This window comes from Macrobrachium nipponense, chromosome 1 (genome assembly GCF_015104395.2).
Source record: "Macrobrachium nipponense isolate FS-2020 chromosome 1, ASM1510439v2, whole genome shotgun sequence".
Taxonomy (NCBI): domain Eukaryota; kingdom Metazoa; phylum Arthropoda; class Malacostraca; order Decapoda; family Palaemonidae; genus Macrobrachium; species Macrobrachium nipponense.
This window is the reverse complement of record NC_087200.1, coordinates 197,005,886-197,028,385: the sequence shown is the minus strand read 5'-3', so window position 1 is coordinate 197,028,385 and position 22,500 is coordinate 197,005,886. Positions and strand designations below refer to the sequence as shown.

Genomic DNA, 22,500 nt, shown 5'->3' with positions numbered 1-22,500 from the left:
AGTAAAGATGCAACGAATAATAATAATAATAATAATAATAATAATGACCTTAAAATAGATATAAGAAGGATATGGGATATGCCAGTGGAAATTGTACCCATATTCATAGGAACACTAGGCACGATCCCAAGGTCCCCGAAAAGGAATCTGGAAAAACTAGAGGCTGCAGTAGCTTCAGGACTCATGCAGAAGAGTGTGCTCCTAGAAACAGTGCACATAGTAAGAAAAGTGCTGGAGTCCTAAGGAGGCAGGATGCAAACCGGAACACCACACTGTAAAGACACCCAGTCGAATTGGTGGACTTGATGAAAAAAAGAAAAAAAAAACTATTATTACCATTACTATTACTTAAAATGAGTTGTATACAAGTAGACGTCTGGTTAAACATATACATATACAAACCACAAAAAATCATTCATAAAAATAAAGCGGGTGCTGTCAAACGCTTTAATTCTTGGCTATTTTCCTGCCGAGATAGCGCTTCTGGAGTAAGCAAAAGTCATCTTCCAACGGTTGTTTGATCATTACCGAATCCGGAGATGAACCTATGGCCGTGAATACTTCTGAGATGACAACAAATACCATCACAAATACAATAACTATGATATTACAGTAAATACTACTATGGCTACGACAATGAATATAACCAAGGGAATACCATTTAATATTAATATAGAAGTAGATCAGATTAATAAGCATATATAATAAGGAAGGTAATCGCTGAACATAAAGCAGAACTAAAAAAAAATGCTTTAGAAAATTTTGCAGCAAATTCAGGTGAATAATCAAGCATTCACTCGTACATTCGTCTCTTGATAACAGCTACCCTGAATTAATTACGGTAATCCAAGTCGCACAATTCTCTTATCTGAACCAATGACCTAATTACATCTCCTTCACCAGAACAAACTTTTTTTCCAATCTCTGATAACATTACGTGCAGATAAATCATATCTCATATGCATATGAACCAAATGCAGAAATTGAACTTGGAAGCTCTTATTTCTAAACGTTTTTACATTTCCATTATCACAACGTTAGCAGTTTGACTATTATTGTATAATAGTAAGTATATTGTAGCTCATCTAGTAGTAACACAGAAAAATTAATTTTTGCATCCATTAGTTTCTCCAATTATCATTGTAACTTGCCTATCTGTCATCTTCAGCCTTCATTAATAAATATAACGTGATCAGGTTTTGAGCTCCGTACACAAAGCAAATTCAATATGAGTATTTTTTGGTAATTTTTTTTCTTAACAAGAAATGAGGCGGAAAAAAACCACTGTTGTGTAAGAAAACTTCATCTTAATTTTAACCAGACACAAATTTGTATTACAAAAATAAATTATTAAAAAACATTAAATAAATAAATAAAGCTACAGCATCATCTGTACCTCAAAACCATATTCCCCTTAAACACGAATCATATTTAACAGGACGATATCTATATCAAATGTGTTAATGAGAGAGAGAGAGAGAGAGAGAGAGAGAGAGAGAGAGAGAGAGAGAGAGAGAGAGAGAGAGAGAGAGAGAAATCTTTTCTTACAAAACATAAATATGGTGACATTCAATTTTTTAAAATTCACATAAAATAATGGCGTGAGCAATTAAAGACACTTTTTCATTTGAATGGGTCCTGCTGGTCCCAAAACATAATCCATGGCCACATTTTGCTTTGATTCTGTTCCGCTCAATCAAGGCTATTCATTAGGATTGCTAGAAATGCTCTCTATTTGAAGGCAATTATTTCTTTTTTCTTTTTAAATAAATAGCTGTCATCATCTTTCTGTATTTCCTTTTACCTTCTGTGTTACATCTTTCCAATGAATACCATATTCTTCGGAAGCTTGAACTTTTACGAAACGCAGACCTACGCTGGTAGAATTCTTACACCCCTACCACAGGGTGGTTTTTCATCGACGATAGTCTTAGGCCCCGTCCACACGGCCGAGCTTTGCTCGACGAACTTCGTTCGATGTGACGTCAGAAGCGGAGATACCGCGGCAAAGTTCTAATTTTTCTCGCGGTTTCTCCGCTTCTGACGTCACATCGGACAAAGTTCGTCGACCAAAGCTCGACCGTTTGGACGGGGCATTACAGGTTTAAATGGTTGGTATACAGATTGCTCCACATTGCCCAATATCCTTCTTTAACATCTTCCAAACAGTCATCTTCGTGAACGTAGCTGTCCTCTTCATTCCAGTGACTGCAGCTTGGTGTTGTGTCATAAGAAATCGCCTCATTCTCTTTCTTACGTTGATGAAGTGGGCAGTTAACTTTAAAAAGCAAATTCCGAGAGCTATTTTCATGAATCCATGATGCCGGAATTAATTCAGCTTCCTTATTAATTGTCACATTTGGTGCGGTTATGCATTCTTTACCCCTGGGACTGCGTCTCTCAATCCAAGTTTTATGCTTTCATTGTCAGGGCCATAAAAGGTCTTCCTGGTACTACTCTGTGTTTAGAGGATAGACTCCTGTGGCATCAAAACCAGCGTTTTTTTACTCTCTTCGTACACGCCCCTTCCTTTCACACTTGACACAGCATATTTACAATACCTCTATTGTGACGGTGCTCGTGTCAGATGTACGTGCCACATCAGTGTAGAACCCTTACAGGCTTTTAGAGGGGGGCAAAATATGCAGTGTATGATGACTGTAACAGATGGAACTTAATCAAAGGCCACCATACACTGAACGATTGTCGTTATCGACCCACACACACACACACTAATCAGACAGTGTGAACGATCTCTGCACCGATTTCAGTCTGAACAAAGATTATGTCTCGAGAGGACATGGCATCATCTCTAGAAGAGACCCGCGCGATAGCGTTATATCGGCAGACATACCCATGCATTGAACGATCTATGTATGACAGACTTACGTCGACAGCCAACAACCTGGTCGTGACAGATTCTCGCCGAGATCGTTCAGACACGAAGCTCCGCCCACTTTTGCACTCAGACAAGCCCATACTCAGTGTTTTTTCGAACGAGACAGACAGTCGTTCAGACAATCGTTCAGTGTATGGGGACCTATATGGCTAGGATGTCTATCCAGGACCAAGATAAGGCGACGAATTTCTTTCTGTTTTTTCAACAGAACTTGAAAACTGAAAATCGAGTCTGGAAGTGGTTCAGATCCGGCACATGATGACCGTATGGTTTCCCTTTTGATGATAAGATTACAGGATCCAAGATGAAGCCGTCAGCGCAACATATTGCGAACATAATTACGTTTTCGTATCCTCACGAAATAATTCTTCCTTTTTTATCCTCTTAACACGCTTCCTTAAAAGCGCAAATTATGAGCACTTAGCTCCCGTCGCTCTTATGAATGCTCCTGCCTGTTCTTCGTTGACAGTCCGTTTTAGCTTTTGTAAAAATAAAGGCAAAACCCACTTCGTATAAGTCCCGGGCATTTTATTGATCACTGTGAAGTTTACTATTAACACTTTTCTACAGCTACTGACAATTTTTATGTAAACTAAGCAATGCCATGTATCGACACGTTTCAACAATTCAAATAAAGTTCTACTTTGATTGCCACCACAGTAAAAACGACATGAAAATGCTACCGTCGAGTATTAAAAATCATGTTAAGAGTAAAATAAAGAAAAAATAATAAAAATTTTCGCACTTGGCTAGATAAAGGATCAGGTACGGGGAATCTTACATCTCAGTGAAACCGATTTATTCATACCCGGTACTAAAACATCTCCATGGAATAAGACAAAAAAATCCCTCCTCCTCACCTGGGGAGTGCCATGGGGACAAGGACGGTTGTGACCCCCCGCCCTAGGTGATTCTTACCCAAAATTGAGCTTGTCAAGATATCTAGGAGCAAAAGATCAAAGTTCTTACAAGGTACTTGAAAGTTTTGTCAAATCTTTCAGGACAATTTTGGTAAAAAGCAACGAAGAGTGTGTATGTGCATTAGTGAAACTTTGCAATGTACATATAATAATTGTGCTTAGGTAATTGAATTACAATTGAAAAAAAATATAAATCTTTTTAAGACAAGAAAGTAGACACGTGGACGGTTTGTTATCACTACACTTAACCGCACATTTTTCCTCAACCCAGTTGTACCGAAGATATAGTAAATGGCAGAAGTTAGTCATGACAGTAAACGATAAACCTATGATAGTAATCTGTCTGGTATTCAAACGGAAATACTATCGCTATGACAGAAAATATCATAACTATAAATGCATTAAGTAAGATTCTCAAAACTAACATTGCAAGCATGGAAATCAATTAAACAACAATGACTGTATCATGCAAAGTACAATAGGGGAGGATGACCCCGAATATGACTATGACAAATGTACGAATGTGGTTGCTATTAATATTACTAAATTAGAGAAAAAAAAACTTGAGTCTTGAAAGCTCTGCATATTGGGAAGATATACTGACATTGCTAGGTAGCTGACCTGTAGGAATTCCTCAGGGGGCCATGATTACGTTACGATTCTAATTTCCGACAATCTAAGACCATCGACAACCAGCACAACATTATGCAACTTTCAAATCTTCCTTAAGAAGGAAAGAGTGATTAGGTGAGGGTGACGCTAACCAGTTAGGTCTCGTGGACAGTTCTTTGCGAATAAAGAGGGAAAACCGATTAAAAATCAAGTCAGTTTTCATCCCTTTCATTTGTTTGGAGCCGCCACTTCATAAAGGGTAAAGGCGAGGGTAATGGGGGCTGCCATTTTAATAACCAAATAGTGCCTCATCAGTAGTAATTCCGGGTTACGACGGTCTCGTTCTCCTCGCTATACTCAAGGTCCACCTACCGAATAAGGCAAGTCAGGATCTCTCTCTCTCTCTCTCTCTCTCTCTCTCTCTCTCTCTCTCTCTCTCTCTCTCTCTCTCTCAAACAAACAAATCTTCCGAATTTTTAATGACAAAAGAAACAAAAGACACTGGACCCATTTCATATGGCATTCCTAATGCTTCACAGTGCTTGCTCGACGAATAATTCATTGGCGGGGTTTGCAGAACTGGAAGGCTTTTAAAATCATCTACTATCTGTTTTCTCTATCTATCTATCTATCTATGAGACCTTACCTTACCTTACAGATCTTACATCTTGTTCGGGTTGCCCCAGGTCCCTCAGTGTGAGGCACCTTTATTGCCTACCAGAGAACTGCTAGTGCATCTTCCTGTATATTTTGCATCTTCCAATCCTGGATAGTCTGGGATGCAGCTTAGATATTTGTCGAGCTTATTCTTAAACACATCTACGCTCATTCCTGATATATTCCTCAGATGAGCTGGCAACACATTGAATGAATAGACGCTGCATTGTCGATGCTGATGCGTAGTGGATTAATGTCCTGTGTGCTTTCCTTAGTTTTCCTGGTATAGTTTTGGGCACTATTAATCTACCTCTTCTTGTTCTTTCTGATATTTTTAGCTCCATGATGTTTTCGGCAATTACTTCTATCTGTTTCCATGCCTGAATTATCTGTAGAGAGAGAGAGAAGAAGAGAGAGAGAGAGAGAGACGAGAGAGAGAGAGAGAAGAGAGAGACCTTACCTTACAGACCTTACAGTTCGTTCGGGTTGCCCCAGGTCCCTCAGTGTGAGGCGCCTCTAATGTCTACCAGAGAGTTGCTAGTACATCTTCCGGTATATTTTGCATCTTCCAATCTTGGATGGTCTGGGATGCAGTTTAGATATTTGTCGAGCTTATTCTTAAACACATCTACGCTCACTCCTGATATATTCCTCAGATGAGCTGGCAACGCATTGAATAGACGCTGCATTACGATGCTGTGTTTTTTTTGCGTAGTGGATTAAATGGTCCTGTGTGTTTCCTTATTTTATCCCTGGTATAGTTTTGGGCACTATTAATCTACCTCTGCTTGCTCTTTCTGATATTTTTAGTTCCATGATATTTTATGTTATTCCTTCTATCTGTTTCCATGCCTGAATTATCATGTAGCGTTCTTCTTTCTCCTTTCTAGACTATATAATTTTAAGGATTGTAGTCTTTCCCAGTAGTCTAGGTCCTTAACTTCTTCTATTCTAGCTGTAAAGGACCTTTGTACACTCTCTATTTGTGCAATATCCTTTTGATAGTGTGGGTACCATATCATATTGCAATATTCAAGTGGACTACGAACTATGTTTTATAAAGCATAATCATGTGTTCAGCTTTTCTTGTTTTGAAGTGCCGTAACAACATTCCCATTTTTGCTTTACATTTTGCCAACAGAATTGCTATTTGATCATTGCATAACATGTTCCTATTCATCATCACACCAAGGTCTTTAACTGCTTCCTTATTTGTGATTGTCTCATTATTAGGTCCCCTATATGCATATAGCTTTCCTTCTCTGTCTCCATACTTTATTGATTCAAATTTATCAGAGTTAAAATACCATCCTATTTACCTCTGCCCAATCATATACTTTTGTTAAGGTCTCTTTGTAGGCGTTCTATCTTCATCACAAGTAATTTCTCTACTTATTCTTGTGTCATCAGCGAAACTACTCACTACGAATCCTTAACATTCTGTCTATGTCTTCAATCATAATAACAAACAATATTGCAGCTAGCACCGTACCTTGTGGCACACCGGATATTACCTTGGTTTCATCCGATTTCTCATCGTTTGCAATAACTATCGTTTTTCTGTTGTGTAAAAATTCTTTTAACCATCTTCCTACTTTATCTACGATATTGTGTTTTCTAATTTTCTTTGCTAATTATATTATGGTCTACTTTGTCAAAAGCTTTTGCAAAGTCTAGATAAACACATCTGTTTCATTTCCGCTTTTCATATTTTTGAATATGTTCTCACGGTGGACTAACAGTTGGTTGTGTACTTTTTCCGGGTACGAAACGTGTTGTCCTATATTAAACAAATTATTTTTTATTAAATGTTTCATAATATTTTTCTTCATTACCCTTTCATACACTTTCATAATATGTGATGTTAGACTCACAGGCCTATAATTACTTGCCTCTAGTCTTGATCCACTTTGAAAGTAGGGGTGATATATGCGAATTTGTGCTCATCATAAATCTTGCCTGTATCTACACTTTGTCTTAATAATATTGCAAGTGGCTTTGCGATAGAATGAACTACTTTCTTTAACAAAATAGCAGGGACTCCATCCGGCCCTGCAGCAGCTCCATTTTTAATTTCATTAATTGCCTGCACAATATCAGCTTCATTAATTTCTATGTCAGCTAAATATTCACTATTTTCTTCCCTTACTTCTATATCATTATCTTCATATAACTATTCTAGGGGTGAATTCTCTCTTATATCGTTCTGCCAGTATGTTGCAAATTTCCTTTTTTTCATTCGTTATCTCCCTTCAATTCTCAGAGGGCCTATTTCTATTCTTCTTTTATTCATCTTCTTCGCATATGAGTATAATAGTTTTAAGGGTTTGCTTGATATTTAATAGGGTTTTTTTCTTCCAAGTCCCGTTTTTCATTTTCTTTTGATTGTATAATCTTTTGTTCTGCATTTTCTATCTTACTTTTTAGTTCTATAACTTTCCATGCATTTTTTTCTTTTGCAAGACCTTTTTTCCACTTTCTGATTTTCTGGAACAAGATCCTTCTGTCTCTTGTATGCATGAATGATGTTTACTTTTCTTCTTCGGTATATTTTTTCCACTATTTTCTCCAATATTTTTATATAATATCTCCGTATTTACCCTTATGTCATCACTTACGAAAATGTTATCCCAATCTTTGTTTAATTCTTCATTAATTTCTGACCATTTTATATTTTTACTGTAGAAGTTGTATTTTCCATATCCTTCCCACTTTTTCATTTCTTGCTTATCTCTATTTTCACTTGCTTTGGAATGAACTGTTAATTCTATGACATTATGGTCTGAAATACTCGCATTATAAACTATTATTTCTTTAACATAATTCATCTCGTTCACAAATACTAGGTCTAAAGTATTTTCCTTTCTTGTTGGCAGGTGATTTATTTGTTGAATGTTGTATTCTAGTAGCATATCTATTTTTAGCTCCATGATGTTTTCGGCAATTACTTCTATCTGTTTCAATGCCTGAATTATCATGTAGAGAGAGAGAGAGAGAGAGAGAGAGAGAGAGAGAGAGAGAGAGAGAGAGCAGAGAGAGAGAGAGAGACCCTCCAGCAATCTACACACCACGAGTCATTAAGTAATCGTTTAACATCTCGTTGTTAGTATTCACCCTTTCACCACCATCCCATCCATTAACCACCTATAGGGTCTTGGGGTCCTTGTCTCCCTTCCTAAAACTTACACACAAACACTCTCTCTCTCTCTCTCTCTCTCTCTCTCTCTCTCTCTCTCTCTATCTCTCTCTGCTCGTCTATACGTATATATGAATCACGGTAATGTGATGATATAGATATATATATATATATATATATATATATATATATATATATATATATATATATATATATATATATAATATATAAATATATATATATATATATATATATAGATATATATATAATATAATATATATATATATATATATATATATATATATATATATATGTATATATATAAATTTTTGTCGGTGCCTTTCCCTGATCCTTGTAAATCTCAGTCTTTCCTCCCTACCTCTCGAGGTCACCCGAGGGCGAATGGGGTTCTCTCATGGGTCATTGGTCTCGGCTTGGGTTGTCAGCGTAATTGCTACTTTGTAAATTACCAATTAAAGGATTTAACGAGTCCGGAGGTGGCCGAGAGACTGGGGCGGGGAGAGGAGGAGGGGGGTGGGGCATCTAAAAAAAAACATCAGTGTTCAAACGTACAAACTTCAGGAGCGTTAGGGGTAAGGACAGGAACTAAAAACACACTTCATTGAAGTATATATGAATCCGCAACACCACAAATAATAACTTGGGACAAATTCGCTCACAATAGCAGCGCCGAAATCGCCGAAAAACGAATATAAGACAGGACAATAAAAATTAAATTAAGAATCACTTAAAGGTTAACCGTGAATCCGACCTTCCACGACCTCATATATGGCCCATTGTCTCCTCGCAGTGGGAGGCGCTAGACTCCCCAGAGACTTTTCGCAAAACACCCAAGAAGTATTTTGGACTCGGGACAAACTTGAGCTTTGAGGAGGCAGCTCCGGAGAGACGACTTTCAAAAGAGAGAGACCTATAACAATAAAACAACAGGAAATTAAGGTCATTGATATTTGCAGGCAGGATAAACACGTCCATTTTCCTGTGGTATTTGCTTAATTACAGACACTCCAAAGTCAATACCACAGGAAAATGATAGGCAGATATCCAAGCGCTTTCGTCTTGGATTTCCGCCTATTATTTTCCTGTTATTCGCGTATTTAATGAAGTCACTTGCATCTACTGTGATTTTGTAAGCATATATAATATATGTGTTTATCCTTTATGAGTATTTCACGAGTTTTAATCACACGTGAAGCGGCTGTACGAAACCAATCTTTTGACCAAACAAAGTAAAAAGAAAAGAAAATCGTTAGAGCCGACTATTAACCAGATGATGCTGGTCTATGCCAACGCGAGTATTTGGTAAATAAATGAATAAATAAATAAATAAATAATGATAATAAAAAGCCATTATCCGCTGCCACAGCCAAAGAAGCCTTTTGTCGATCCTCCCCGAGTGCGTAAATGAGGGGGGGTAGGTAGGTAACGCAAAAACGACATTTCACGCTGCTTTCCCCCAAAAACCACTCCGGTCGAACCCTCATACCCGCCCCTCTTCCCACAACCCCCCGCCGATGAAAACCCCATATGAAAATTGGAGCTCGTATAATGGGGGTGGTGATCTTTATCACTCCCCCTCACTGGTCGCTAATGACACGCGTGACCGACAACAAACAAGGGGGCGCACGGACAAGACACAAAAGGCGGAGATCAGACGTCAAGGAGTGCGTACTGATTTCTCGGGGCTAAACCACCTATGTAAGTGACACAGTCTGCGATCACCCTGGATACCACCCGCTCATTATTATCGATTTGGTCCGTCGTTTACCTGCGCGCCAACCTCTCTAACTTTTACCCTTTGTTTCGTTCTCGTTTTAATTAGTCAGCTGAGCTGGTTTAACCAGAGACTTTATTCGTCTAAAATTGTATCTAACGCTTTACCTGATCGATTTCTAACGCTTATTCAACTTTGAGTTCCCCTTTACTATATATTTTCAGTTCGACTTCTTTATTTTCTCTAACTTACTAAGCTAACCAGGGACTATCGGATTCATTCAGTCGTCCAAAATAATTATAACATTTATCGCTTCACTATATATAATATATATAATATATATATATATATATTCAACTTTATCTTCAGCGTTCTGTAAAGTGATACGTTTATTTGGTTTATGAACGATAATGAGCAATATTATAAAAATGTTCATTTTTATTGTTCCACTTCTTGTACGTCAAATTCAACACATTTCCACCCACTTGAAGGGAAAAAGCAACACATATCACGGAATTCACCAACACTTTATCCAAAAGTAACAATAAGCAAAACAGTCTTAAACAAAAAGTTCAACACAGGAGGTAGGTAGCGCGCTCATCGTACATCTGACAACCTGAGGCTAACCCGTGAAACGGCCCATCATTTAAATCAATTGTTTAAGTGACTGACAAACACCAAGTGATGAGGAGAGAGAGAGAGAGAGAGAGAGAGAGAGAGAGAGAGAGAGAGAGAGAGAGAGAGAGAGAGAGAGAGGACCCGATTACTGGGGTAGTGGGGGGGGCAAAGAGTGGGGGAAGGGATAGGATACTGAAAGTGAATGGGCAGGGGAGGATTATGCTCGTAATACAAATGATACTAAAGGGGAAAAAAAACCTTCCAACAAAGCTTTGCAAAACAACAACTGAATTCGTCAAACAACTTTCCGTGTGTGTGTGTGTGTGTGTGTGTGTGTGTGTGTGTGTCGGGGAGCGTGAGGCAGTGGGTCAAAATATTTACCGCCAGAACGTCTTGCCTTGGCCATTGTTGACACCCAAGGATCCTGTCTACCTCCGCCGACCCAAAAAGAAAAGAGAGAGAGAGAGAGAGAGAGAGAGAGAGAGAGAGAGAGAGAGAGAGAGAGAGATTGTTGAGGATAATGCGACTGGAAGATGGAACTGGAAGTTTGGAAGAAAGGACTGCACGATAAATTTCATTTATTTCATTTATTACTTGAATTACTTCTATATGAATTGCTTCGAAACCTACACGAGGTTTCAATAATACTGTTTATTGATGATACTTGTTATAAATATTATTATTATTATTATTAATATTATTTATAAACTGATAAAACCTAGTCCATATTATCCGATTACAGCCCTACAACAAGTGGGTGTTGTTATAGGTCAAAGATTAGCACAAACACACGCACGTATGCGTTACGTAACATATTACATCCTCGGTCACCAGAAATGGAAGAAGAAAACGAATCCTCCAGAATAGCTGTGGTCAGCTTAAAACCAAGTCTGCTTTCTTGGGACCCTGGTGGTTATAGTAGTACTTACTTGACCGCATGCACCTCGTGAGTTGTAATTACTCTTCGGATTTTGTTATGATTTTGTTTATCTGATTATATCTGATAGGAAGCTCTGGAGAGAGAAATCATTATTGTCACACACACACACACAATAATGTATTCTTTAAAATCTTCAGTATACATATACCAGTCGCCAAAATCTTCAGTATACATATACCAGTCGCCTCTAAATAGTTTTAGGCCAATTATTTGTTTTATTTTTTGGAATTTCACTTACTAAGGCTAGGAAGACCTTAACTATAAAAACTATCTTTTTTAGCTTGGTTATACCTATACTCTGTTTTTTTTTTCATCTGTCCATCCGCCTGTGGTGTTTTTATATGGTAACACTGCGTCCGGGCTTTAGATAGTTACATTCAGCTTACATTCAACGATTATAATAATATCCTATTTCGAATATTAACGGTGTAATTCTCATACAATAAATTATTAAAACACTTATCAGTTGCAAATGTACACCCAGATATCCTTTTATTTACATAAAACTTACACATTGCGTAACTATCTAAAGCCCGGGACGCATTGTTACCATACAAAAACACCACAGGCGGATGGACATGAAAAAAAACAAAGTATAGTCATGGTTTGACGTTAGCTAATTTTTTAAAATACTCGAATCACTAGGCCATATATTATATAAATATAAATATATATATAAATATATATATATATATAATAAATATAAATATATATATATATATATATATCATATATATATATATATATATATATATTTACACACATATACATATATATGTAGACGTCCACATTTACAAAAGAATTAGTCGCGAAGCAGCGTAAACAATTAAACCACCGGTGCTATAAACAGGTCAATAAATAAAGGAGAAACATCGACACGATCCCGTTGTCGGCAAGACATAAATTACTCAGGGTCCTTTGTCTAGGGAGGACCACCTTCTTAGCTCTGGTAGGCAGTTAGTTAGTTCGCTAGTTCTTAGTTACCAGCAATGGCCGTCCAGATAGACAAGACACCTATACTGTACTTGGTCAGGTGAGAGAAAGAAAGAAAGAAAGAATGAAAAAATAAATAAAATAGACAAGGACGAACTGACCGGTAGTGGTAGTAGTAGTAGTAGTAGTAGTGGTGGTGTTCCCAGCGTCTAATAAACACCCATTATTTCTGTTGCTGCTTCTACATACGTAGTACAGATGTATTAAAGAGTATTTTCGTAACTTAATAAAACAAAAAATGCGCAGACTAATCGAGTTTTCTGTACAGCGTGTAACCAAAGCCACCGAAAAATGGATGCATCTTTCGGTGGTCTCGGTATAAAGCTGTGTAAGCCGCAGCCCCTGAAACTTAACCACGGCCCGGTGGTGGCCTGTCCTGAATAGTTGGCGGACGCACGATTATTGCTAACTTCAGCCTTGAATATAAGAAAAACTACCGAGGCTAGAGGGCTGCAATCTGGTATGCTTGATGATTAGAGGCGGGATGATCAACATAGCAATTTGCAGCCCTCTAGCTTCAGTAGTTTTTAAGATCTGAGAGAAGATAGAAAAATTGCGGACGGACAGACAAAGCCGTCACAAGTTTTTTTTTTTAAATAAAACAGAAAATCACGATTAAGAGAAACAAAGCCTACCAAAGTAAAGCACACACACACACACACACACAGCGGCTACGTACCTGTAATCGTCCTTCTAATCTTTCCCTTGGAAGCTATAGCTATTTCCGGTGTAGTCGTTGATATGGCGCCGTAACGTATCAACGATAATCATCACTTGACGTTAAACCCTAGATAGGAAACCTTACTAGCATGTAACTGTTGGAAACCCTGTATCTATTTGGAATCACTGCAGGAAAAAATACAAAACAATATGCAAACATGCTGAATTATACCCTTCCAATATGACCTATATTCATGACAATTGAACGAAACAGAACTTAATTTTGACATATTAGGAAAAAAAACGTGAAATAAAAATTATTTTACCAATACAGGTACTGGAATAAAAAAAAAAAAAAAAACTATCTTACCAATACAGGTACTGGAATAAAAAAAAACTAAAATTATCTTACCGATACAGGTACTGGAATAAAAAAAACATAAAAATTATCTTAAGGATACAGGTACTGGAATAAAAAAAACAAAAATGATCTTAAGGATACAGGTACTGGAATAAAAAAAACAAAAATGATCTTACCACTACAGGTACTGGAATAATAATAAAAAAAAAAAAACGTCATTGAACAAAATATTATTCTAATATATAAACTAGGATCTAATAAGTATCTCACAGGCAGCCTTGGGCAACCTGGGAACTACATAAAACATCGGTCCTGGAATAAACAAAATCGAACGTTTTATTACTCACATTTCAGTAGCAAGAACATGAGTTTTCAGCTATAATGACATTCTGGCGAATATGCAGCTTGTATATGCAATAAAACCTTTTTTTCTTTCAAATAACTTTGCTTCTAGTATACTGTAAATGTCTGAATTCAAAATAACACAAATATCTCGAATCTCCTCGTTTATCAGCTTGACATTCCTTGCAAACCCCACTATAGTGTCGTGGACAGGAAGTCATGGACATGTAAAGTCATGTTTCATTATATACAAGATCATAATAAGGCTACTACACCCTCAAAACATTGTATTTGTTATTTACAAGGGGTATAATGGCCTTTTCTGTAAAAATATTTTTTCACCATGTACTATCATAGGAAACGCAGTCCCATTTGGATACATGAGTACCCACCAAGAGTGGATGAAGAGGAGCGACAAATTACACACTTCACATTATCAACAGCGTGTGCTGAACTTCGCTCCAACAACCAAATAAATCCAATAAGTATGAATAGTAGGAAATATTTGGCTGGAAATACAAAAGCTACTGGGGAGCTGTGTCATTTGGCACAGGGATTCCTAGCTAGGGTTAAGTTGGTGATGAACGAACCTAGCTTTCTCTCTCTCTCTCTCTCCTCTCTCTCTCTCTCTCTCTCTCGGTTCTCTCGTCTCTCTCTCTTCTCTCCCTCTCTTCTCTCCTCATCTTCTCTCTCGCTCTCTCTCTCCCTCGACTCTCTTCCTCTCTCTCTCTCTCTTCTCTCTCTCTCTCTCTCTCTCTCTAAGCTTCCGTTTCAGAAATAAAGATGTAATCATCTCTACAATGTATTCACTACTCAACTCAAGATACTAGGTGCAAATACTCGATTTGCAGTAACTCGGTAATCTCCATTAACCTCAGAACCATCGTTCTCTCAGAGCAGTGGTATATATAACATGGACGACCAATCCTCTGAAGCAAATGCAGACGGGAAAAATGAAGGTAATAGGGAAATTCACAGGAAAGAAGGGTAAATGGAAGCTGAAATGGGGAACGAAAATTCACCAAAGTCCTTGTCGAAACTGCTCATACAAAATTATTTTATTAAGACTTGGAGGTCAGGCTGGTGTGACAATGTCGGCTGAGAGAAGGTGCTCTCGGACTTTGTTCATCAAGAGCCATATAGCGAATAAATTTTGCCCTCTAAGGTGATTCACAGCCGATATGCCGCATCAGGTTGGTGATGATGGGGAAGTGCAAGAACTAGAGTATCAATAATAATGACACTAAAAGGAGAAATGTTAACATTTATTGTTAATAAAACTAATGATTAATGTTATATGATTCAGGAGTAAAAAAAAAAAACATACTTCTAAAACATCAATTGATAAAATAGCCTATTACTTGACAAATGAAACCGCTGTGAAAATTACTATTTTCCCTTACTAATGAAACTGCGCATTTCCTGCTTACTCCCAAAACTGAATTTTATCTAAACTGTTTAACACTTTTGTATAAAAGACAAGAAGTCTAGCTAAACATCATCGAGCAAACGACGTTTCCCACCCGCCCCCACCCCCCAAAAAAGCGGTGGTTTCAGAAAGACAGCCGACGGCGTGTTATTTTTCCTGCAACCGCGGAGCCCCGAATCAAACAAGAGGGCAACATACCCAACATGATGTCCCGTCAGCTCTCTCTCTTCTTCTTTCCCACCGTTACCCCTACATTAAGGGGTCGGTTGCCTGATGCGTCTACTCCTCCTCCTCCACTGCCTTCTTTCTATCAAAGGCATCATATCCTCCACAAAACCTCTCTTCTCTCCATATCTTCTTCCTTCACTTTATCTCGCCATCTCATTCTCTGTCTCCCTCTTGATCTTCTTCCTCTTTAACAGGTTCCTCCCAATCCCTCTTCACTCCCTCCTCGTCATCCATCCCCAACACATGCCCATACCATCTCAATCGTGACTCTCTTATCACCTCCGTCACCTTTACTAAGCCTCTCTCTACTCCACCAAATGAAAAACACGTCATGTCGATCATTTTTTCCCCTCCATCTGCATTTGCACTAAAGTGCCAACAACACACACACAAAACATAAAATGTTAGTTACATTGTGCATTTTGCACCCTGTTACCTGGCTCAAAGACCACATACCTCTAACTTCATTGACCCTAACGAATGGCCCTCGACAAGTCCAGATCTCAACGTAATGAATTTTATTCCACGTCGGTTTTACTGTTACATCAACTTCACTTACAGAGGAGAGAGGTTACATATGAATACATTCCTTAAAAAATCGGTTGAATGAAACTTAGGACAATATCCCGCTTGAAGCCATATTCATCCAAAGGTCGACTGGACGTTAGCTAGACCGTCTTGGTCATTGTGTAGCTGCCCACACATCTAACATTTGTGATTTCGCTGTTTAACAATCCCTCTGTTACCAAGAACTCTACCAAATTTCACGGGTATTTTGTGGAGCACCTCGAAGCTCTAATAGATCCAACTACCCATCATTGCTGATCTCTTCTAGAAGAAGTCTTAGAACATTTTCTACATGCTTACAGTTGACTCCCACTGGCGTGAAACACTCTCAATATAATTCAACATCCCTCACACGTCGGGCCATCCTTCCATAATAAAAAAAAAAAAAAAAAAAATGTTACCCATGACAAGATTTACTTTCAGCTCCCTTGTTTTAAAAACAGATTCTAACCCTACAGTGACCTTTGACCTCTCGCCTCCTGCCCAACTTGGTCCAGAATGCCAAATGCTACTCTAGGTAATACTCGAATTTCATTTTACTAATCAAATACTTTTATCTTGTAACTCTCTCATCGATCTTCTCATTTTTTCTTTCAATCCCAAATCAACGCTATCAACTGCACACATCCTTTCCTTTGAACATATCAATTTACGTACTAAATTCTTTCTATATAACAATTTATAAAGCACCAACTACAATTCATGCGGCATAAATGTTAACGAAATTGATAATCAGCTTAAAATATCGTAGAACCTCCATTCCCCTAAACTGGATTCCTACGAACGAATTCCACTTTGGTAAAACATGACTCTTCCGCAATCACTTGCGTTACAGGCTGCCAACAAATCTCAATTCCTCCAAACAAAAATGATTCCTTAGCTAGAGCTAGGATTTACGAAACATACCGCACTTAAAAATCTACTGAGGCTAGAGGGCTGCAATTTGACATGTTGACCACCCACCCGACAATCATCAACAATACCAGATTGCAGCCCTCTACCCTCGGTAGTTTTTATTTTTACTTAAGGTTAAAGTTAGAAATGATCACACAACACAGGCCACCACCGAGCAGAGGCTGAAAGTTTCACGGGCCGCGGCTGAGCTTCATATAGCATTTTTTATTTCTCATAACGCTTTTTTGTCAGTCGTTCTACTACACTGTTATCAACATTAGTTAACATTTTGCCAATAATACTATCAACTTCTAAAGTGTTGTTTCGTTTTCACTTGTTCAAACTTCAGCGGCCTCAACGACAAGTCCTGGAATACCCATTACTACTTAAAACATTCAACTCTTCCAATGGTCCTCTCTTCTTTAACACCAACTTGCAAACTACATATCTCAGTAGTCGAGAACCTTTCATCGCTAACTCAATACTACTCTCAAGTATTCTGCCTTGTAATAGACCCCAGGAGGAGACTTTCTTTTCTCCTTTACGGAGTCCAGTTCACTGCCTAGACATCCACACCAAACTTGGCATTTCATGTTCCCCTTTCATCACTGAAGGCCAAACGTCACAATTAATCTATTTAGTACTTTTTTTGCTATTACTTCGTTCCTTCCCACCTGTCACTTGTCGCGTTCACATTTGAGCCTTCCTCGGTAATCAGTAAAACACATTCTTTAATCTCCTAAATACAGTCTCTACCATGACATGAAGCAAATTGCTTTCCTCCCTAACAGGAAATAAGCTTCATGAATAAGGCATTTCCTTTTTCGAGGTAAATCGGTAAGTCACCGTATTTTAAAACTAGCTATGACACACTCGTCCCCTCTCCAAATTTCCCATAAAATTATCTTCTCGTCCGAATTTAATCTACGAAAGGAATCAGCGTGTTACTCTTACGCTCAGATATCAAACTCTCGGTGATTCTTCCCAATTCCTGTCATAAAGACACTTAAAAATTCACACTACCACAACCTTCTCCACCGTTCACGAGTATACTGTCCCCTGTCCTACTTTCTTTCCTTACTTGCAATTATTAACTCTTTCTTCGACTACATGCAATAATTAATTCTCTTTCTTTTCCTACTTGCAATAATTGTCTCTTTCTTTTCCTACTTGCAATAATTGTCTCTTTTCCTACTTGCAATAATTAACTTTTCCTACTTGCAATAATTAAATCTTTTCTCCTACTTGCAATAATGAACTATCTTCTCCTACTTGCAATAATTTTTTTTTTTTACTTGCAATAATTAGCTCTTTTCCTACTTGCAACAATTACCTCTCTTTTCCTACTTGCAATAATTAACTCTCTTTTCCTACTTGCAATAATTAACTCTCTTTTCCTACTTGCAATAATTAACTCTCTTTTCCTACCTGCAATAATTAACACTTCCTACTTGCAATAATTAACTCTTTTAAATGAATTACTTTACAGTCTTGGAAAATCTGTGAGACAAGGAACTTTTATTTCACCAAACTCCATTGTGATTTATAAAATATTGAAGGGAATAGTAAATGGGCTGTTTCCTACAATACAAATTAAATGACTGAACCGCTCATTAATTCCTAAGACACTCAATGGTAGACTATAATCTAAATCTGTATAAAATATTCTACTTTCTTTTAACATATTCACACATTTTGTCAGATCTCCTTCAGTGCTGAATAATTATTACGCAACCAATGTGATTTAAATTTATTTCTATGAAATGTGATCAGTCGAAGTCCTTGCTGTTGCATCCTCAAAATCAAAACAGGTATTGTACTTTCATGAAATTTCATACTTTCAATTCTTCAGTAAATCAGGTGCAAGAGTGCAATCAACAAAATGATTAAAATAAAACAAAATATATAAAAAATGTCTACCCTAAATGTACTGCATGATAAAGGGTCTGAAGCATCACTGAATATAAAATGTATTTCCTGGTTCCTTTTTCAGAGATGCAAGGAGAAGCTGAATACGCTGGCAATTAGCGTCATGAACCAGTGGCCTGGGGTCAGAGTCAGGGTCATCGAAGGGTGGGAGGAGGAATTTGACCACGCGCCACACAGCCTCCACTATGAAGGAAGAGCCGTTGACATCACAACTTCCGACAAGGTCAGTTATAGTTCAGGCGTGGTCAGGTCCCTTTCAACCTGTGCTTTCACTTAAGGTAAAGGCATTGTCCTGTCCACAGAAGGGATCCATCCAGCAGAGTCGATTAATAATCAGTTACAAGGAACCCTCCTTCCCTCCCTTCCATTCAATAATCTTAAGTGGCTTCAGCATTTATATCTTTGTGCACATTGAATTCTAACCAATCGCCTTTCCAGGTCATCGTTTTGGAAGTGTTCTAAGGAAGGAGTATCAACCTTTTTAAAGGGAGGAGTACAGGAATATCAACCTTTTAAGGAAGGAGTATCAACCTTTTTAAGGAAGGAGTATCAACCTTTTTAAGGAAGGAGTATCAACCTTTTTAAGGAAGGATTATCAACCTTTTAAGGAAGGAGTACCAACCATTAGAGGAAGGAGTATCAACCTTTCAAGGAAGGAATATCAACATTTTTAAGGAAAAAATATCAACCTTTTAAAGGAAGGGGTATCAATCAACCTTTTAAGGAAGGAGTATCAACCTCTTAAGAAAGGAGTATCCACCTTTATAAAGAATATAACCATTTAATGGAAGAATATCAACCTTTTAAGAAATATATCAACCTTTCTAAGGAAAGTATATCAACCTTTTAAGGAAGGAGCATCAACCTTTCTAAGGAAAGTATATCAACCTTTTAAGGAAGGAGCATCAACCTTTCTAAGGAAAGTATATCAACCTTTTTAAGGAAGAAACATCCACCTTTTCAAGGAAGGAATATCAACCATTCTAAGGAAGGTATATCAAGCTTTTAAGGAAGGAGTATCAACGTTGCCAAATCCTTCAGAAGATTGCTAGTTCTTGTTTATATATTTCCCCAGCTACTCCATCTGGCAGTTATAAGAGTAAAAAAAAAAACAGCGATGAAAAAAAACCTTAACCAAAGACTAATAATGTCTTTCTTTATCAATGTGCAGCATCCCACGATATTTCTATCAACATTAAAAGTAGAACTCTAGTAATCTAAAATCCCAACATTGCCGTGAAAAGCAATTCCAAAAATTCATGGATGGAGCCCCTTCATAACAGAAAAGAGAAAGCTCAGCACTATTTACATATAAATACACCTGTTGTATCATACTTACACTTTACCTTTTCCTACGTCTGAACAGAACAGGAACAGAAAGTGAATTGAAAGGAACTTGAAACTAACAGGAAGTAACAGGACTTTTTTTTTTCAAGAATTAAGATGGAATGGCGTTCATGAGTCAGATGGTGCAAATATTGGGTGCATTATCAGATGTTATCATACATTTAATATTATCAGCAGTAGTAGTAGTAGTAGTAGTAGTAGTATTAGTAGTAGTAGCAGCTTTTTAATTCTTTACAAAGTGCCTCTCCATCTTATGACCCTTAAGCTGAAGAAGTACTGTAAAAAAAAATTTTTTTAGCCAGATTTCTGAGATACGTTGTGGTAGTGCTTTCTTCTAGTACATCAGTATAAGAAAAAAAGTACCAATACAAATAAAAACTGTATTTATGAAAATATAATTTATCATTTCAGGACCGGGCGAAATACGGGATGCTGGCTAGACTTGCGAGAGAGGCCGGCTTCGACTGGGTCTACTACGAGTCGAGATCTCACATCCACTGTTCCGTCAAGTCTGGTAAGTCGAGCAGAATCGAAGCTTCGAATTTGGAAGGAGGATGGAAAGTGACTACTGTTGTAGTTGTTGAGATGTATGCGTGATATATATCCCAATTAGAGTGATTGTGTGTGTGTGGTGTGTGTGTCGTTGAATAGGCATCGCTGGTACAGCAGATCCAATGCCATATCAGGCCTTTTAAGATTGACTCACCTACGAACAGGCGAATGGCTAATCTAGCAATCACATGGAGAAGACAAAGTCTGGGGGGGGGGGACCCGCTTCCTCGCATACTCCTCCTTCACTTGCAAGCTCACAATTTGATGCTCACTCTGCTTATTTCAAGTTCAGGTCACCCACAGCGTACAATGATGAACTGTACATTTATTGCTTCCCTCGCCCTCTGTCTTAGTACATATCTAGGTCAATGTTTTTAAATCAATATCCATACTGTCAAACGATATAATCTGTAGCGTAACTAAATACTATGGAAGTGGACAATCTTACGAAACTTGAAACTAATTAAGAAATTACCACGGGCAAAAAACGAGCAAAAAAGGTACACATACCATTAAGAGACTTTCGTCCAAGATCACGCATTATAAATGAGAAAATGTTACTATTATTCAAGTTACACAGAGAGAGAGAGAGAGAGAGAGAGAGAGAGAGAGAGAGAGAGAGAGAGAGAGAGAGATAACGTGCCAGTTATAACAAAAAGTAACCCCGTTTTTTTATAATGATTATTATTGCATGTCAAACTACAATCCACGCTAATAGCATGCAAGTCAGCCTGCTGTCCTTTGATAAACAATATGATAACACTTTAGGGGACCTTACACTATCAGTATTGCCGATATCAAAAGACTCAGTACAAGGAGCGTCAGTCATAAACCCTCAACCACCTGCCTGAACTATCAATATTAGGAACAACTTTCGAATATCAGTCAATAAAACTGACAGTGTAAGGTGCCTTTACTGAATGCATGCTAACTCCTAAAGCTCGGGAGAATTAAACACCTTATAAGCTTCGCCTGGATGGGAGCTGATATGTAAGCTCAAACCCTTTTAAGACACTTGGAACAGGCTCAGGTTTTGGCTACACCACCATCATCCCCAGCTTAGCGACTGCTTTTGTTTCGTGCATATGTGTCAGCTCCCACGCTTGGCAAGAACTTGGCCTCTGAGACTAACAAGAGCTTTGACATTTTTAAGGCTGCAGATCCTGGGTTTTATGAATCAATATTCATCTACATAAGGGTAGGAAAGCCAGGTAAGTCACAAAGTCTTTGACACTTCCATTCATTCTGTTCATAATAACTGAAAAAATAAGTGTGATGGCACATCATGGGAAATAAATCATATGAAAAGCATACGTATATCTTGAAACAAAGGCATCTTCTTCCAGTGGTTTGAGAAAATGACGACATTTTGGAGCCACAAAGGGAGGGAATAATATCTCTTGGCACGGTTTCTCACAGAAAATGTCTTTTTCTTCTCTTGTTGTTTTTCAGAGAGCTTGGTCAGAAGGTAGGGGGCTTCAAAGTGAGTGGAGGGAGTGTCACATTTATTAAAATGGCCCAGTTGTTGCACCGTTTGAGAGAGAAAGAGAGAGCACATCCTTTTGTCACAAACACGCCGCGAGTGCCTTCTTGTGCTCATGTTAGGTCTTACATGGAGTCATACACAAGTATATACACGATTACTACACGGAAATAGAGATAGCTACCTTCACCAAGAACA

General features: G+C 37.9%; 1 protein-coding gene across 1 annotated transcript in view; it reads left to right on the top strand.

The window, feature by feature from the left end:
- The window catches only part of LOC135219993 (sonic hedgehog protein-like), a 203,980-nt gene that overhangs the window by 146,602 nt on the left and 34,878 nt on the right, over positions 1-22,500 (top strand). The window contains exons 2-3 of the mRNA XM_064257276.1: positions 18,985-19,143; positions 20,679-20,781. Of these exons, the coding sequence (XP_064113346.1) occupies positions 18,985-19,143; positions 20,679-20,781 (262 nt within the window). The remainder of the gene's footprint in view (positions 1-18,984; positions 19,144-20,678; positions 20,782-22,500) is intronic.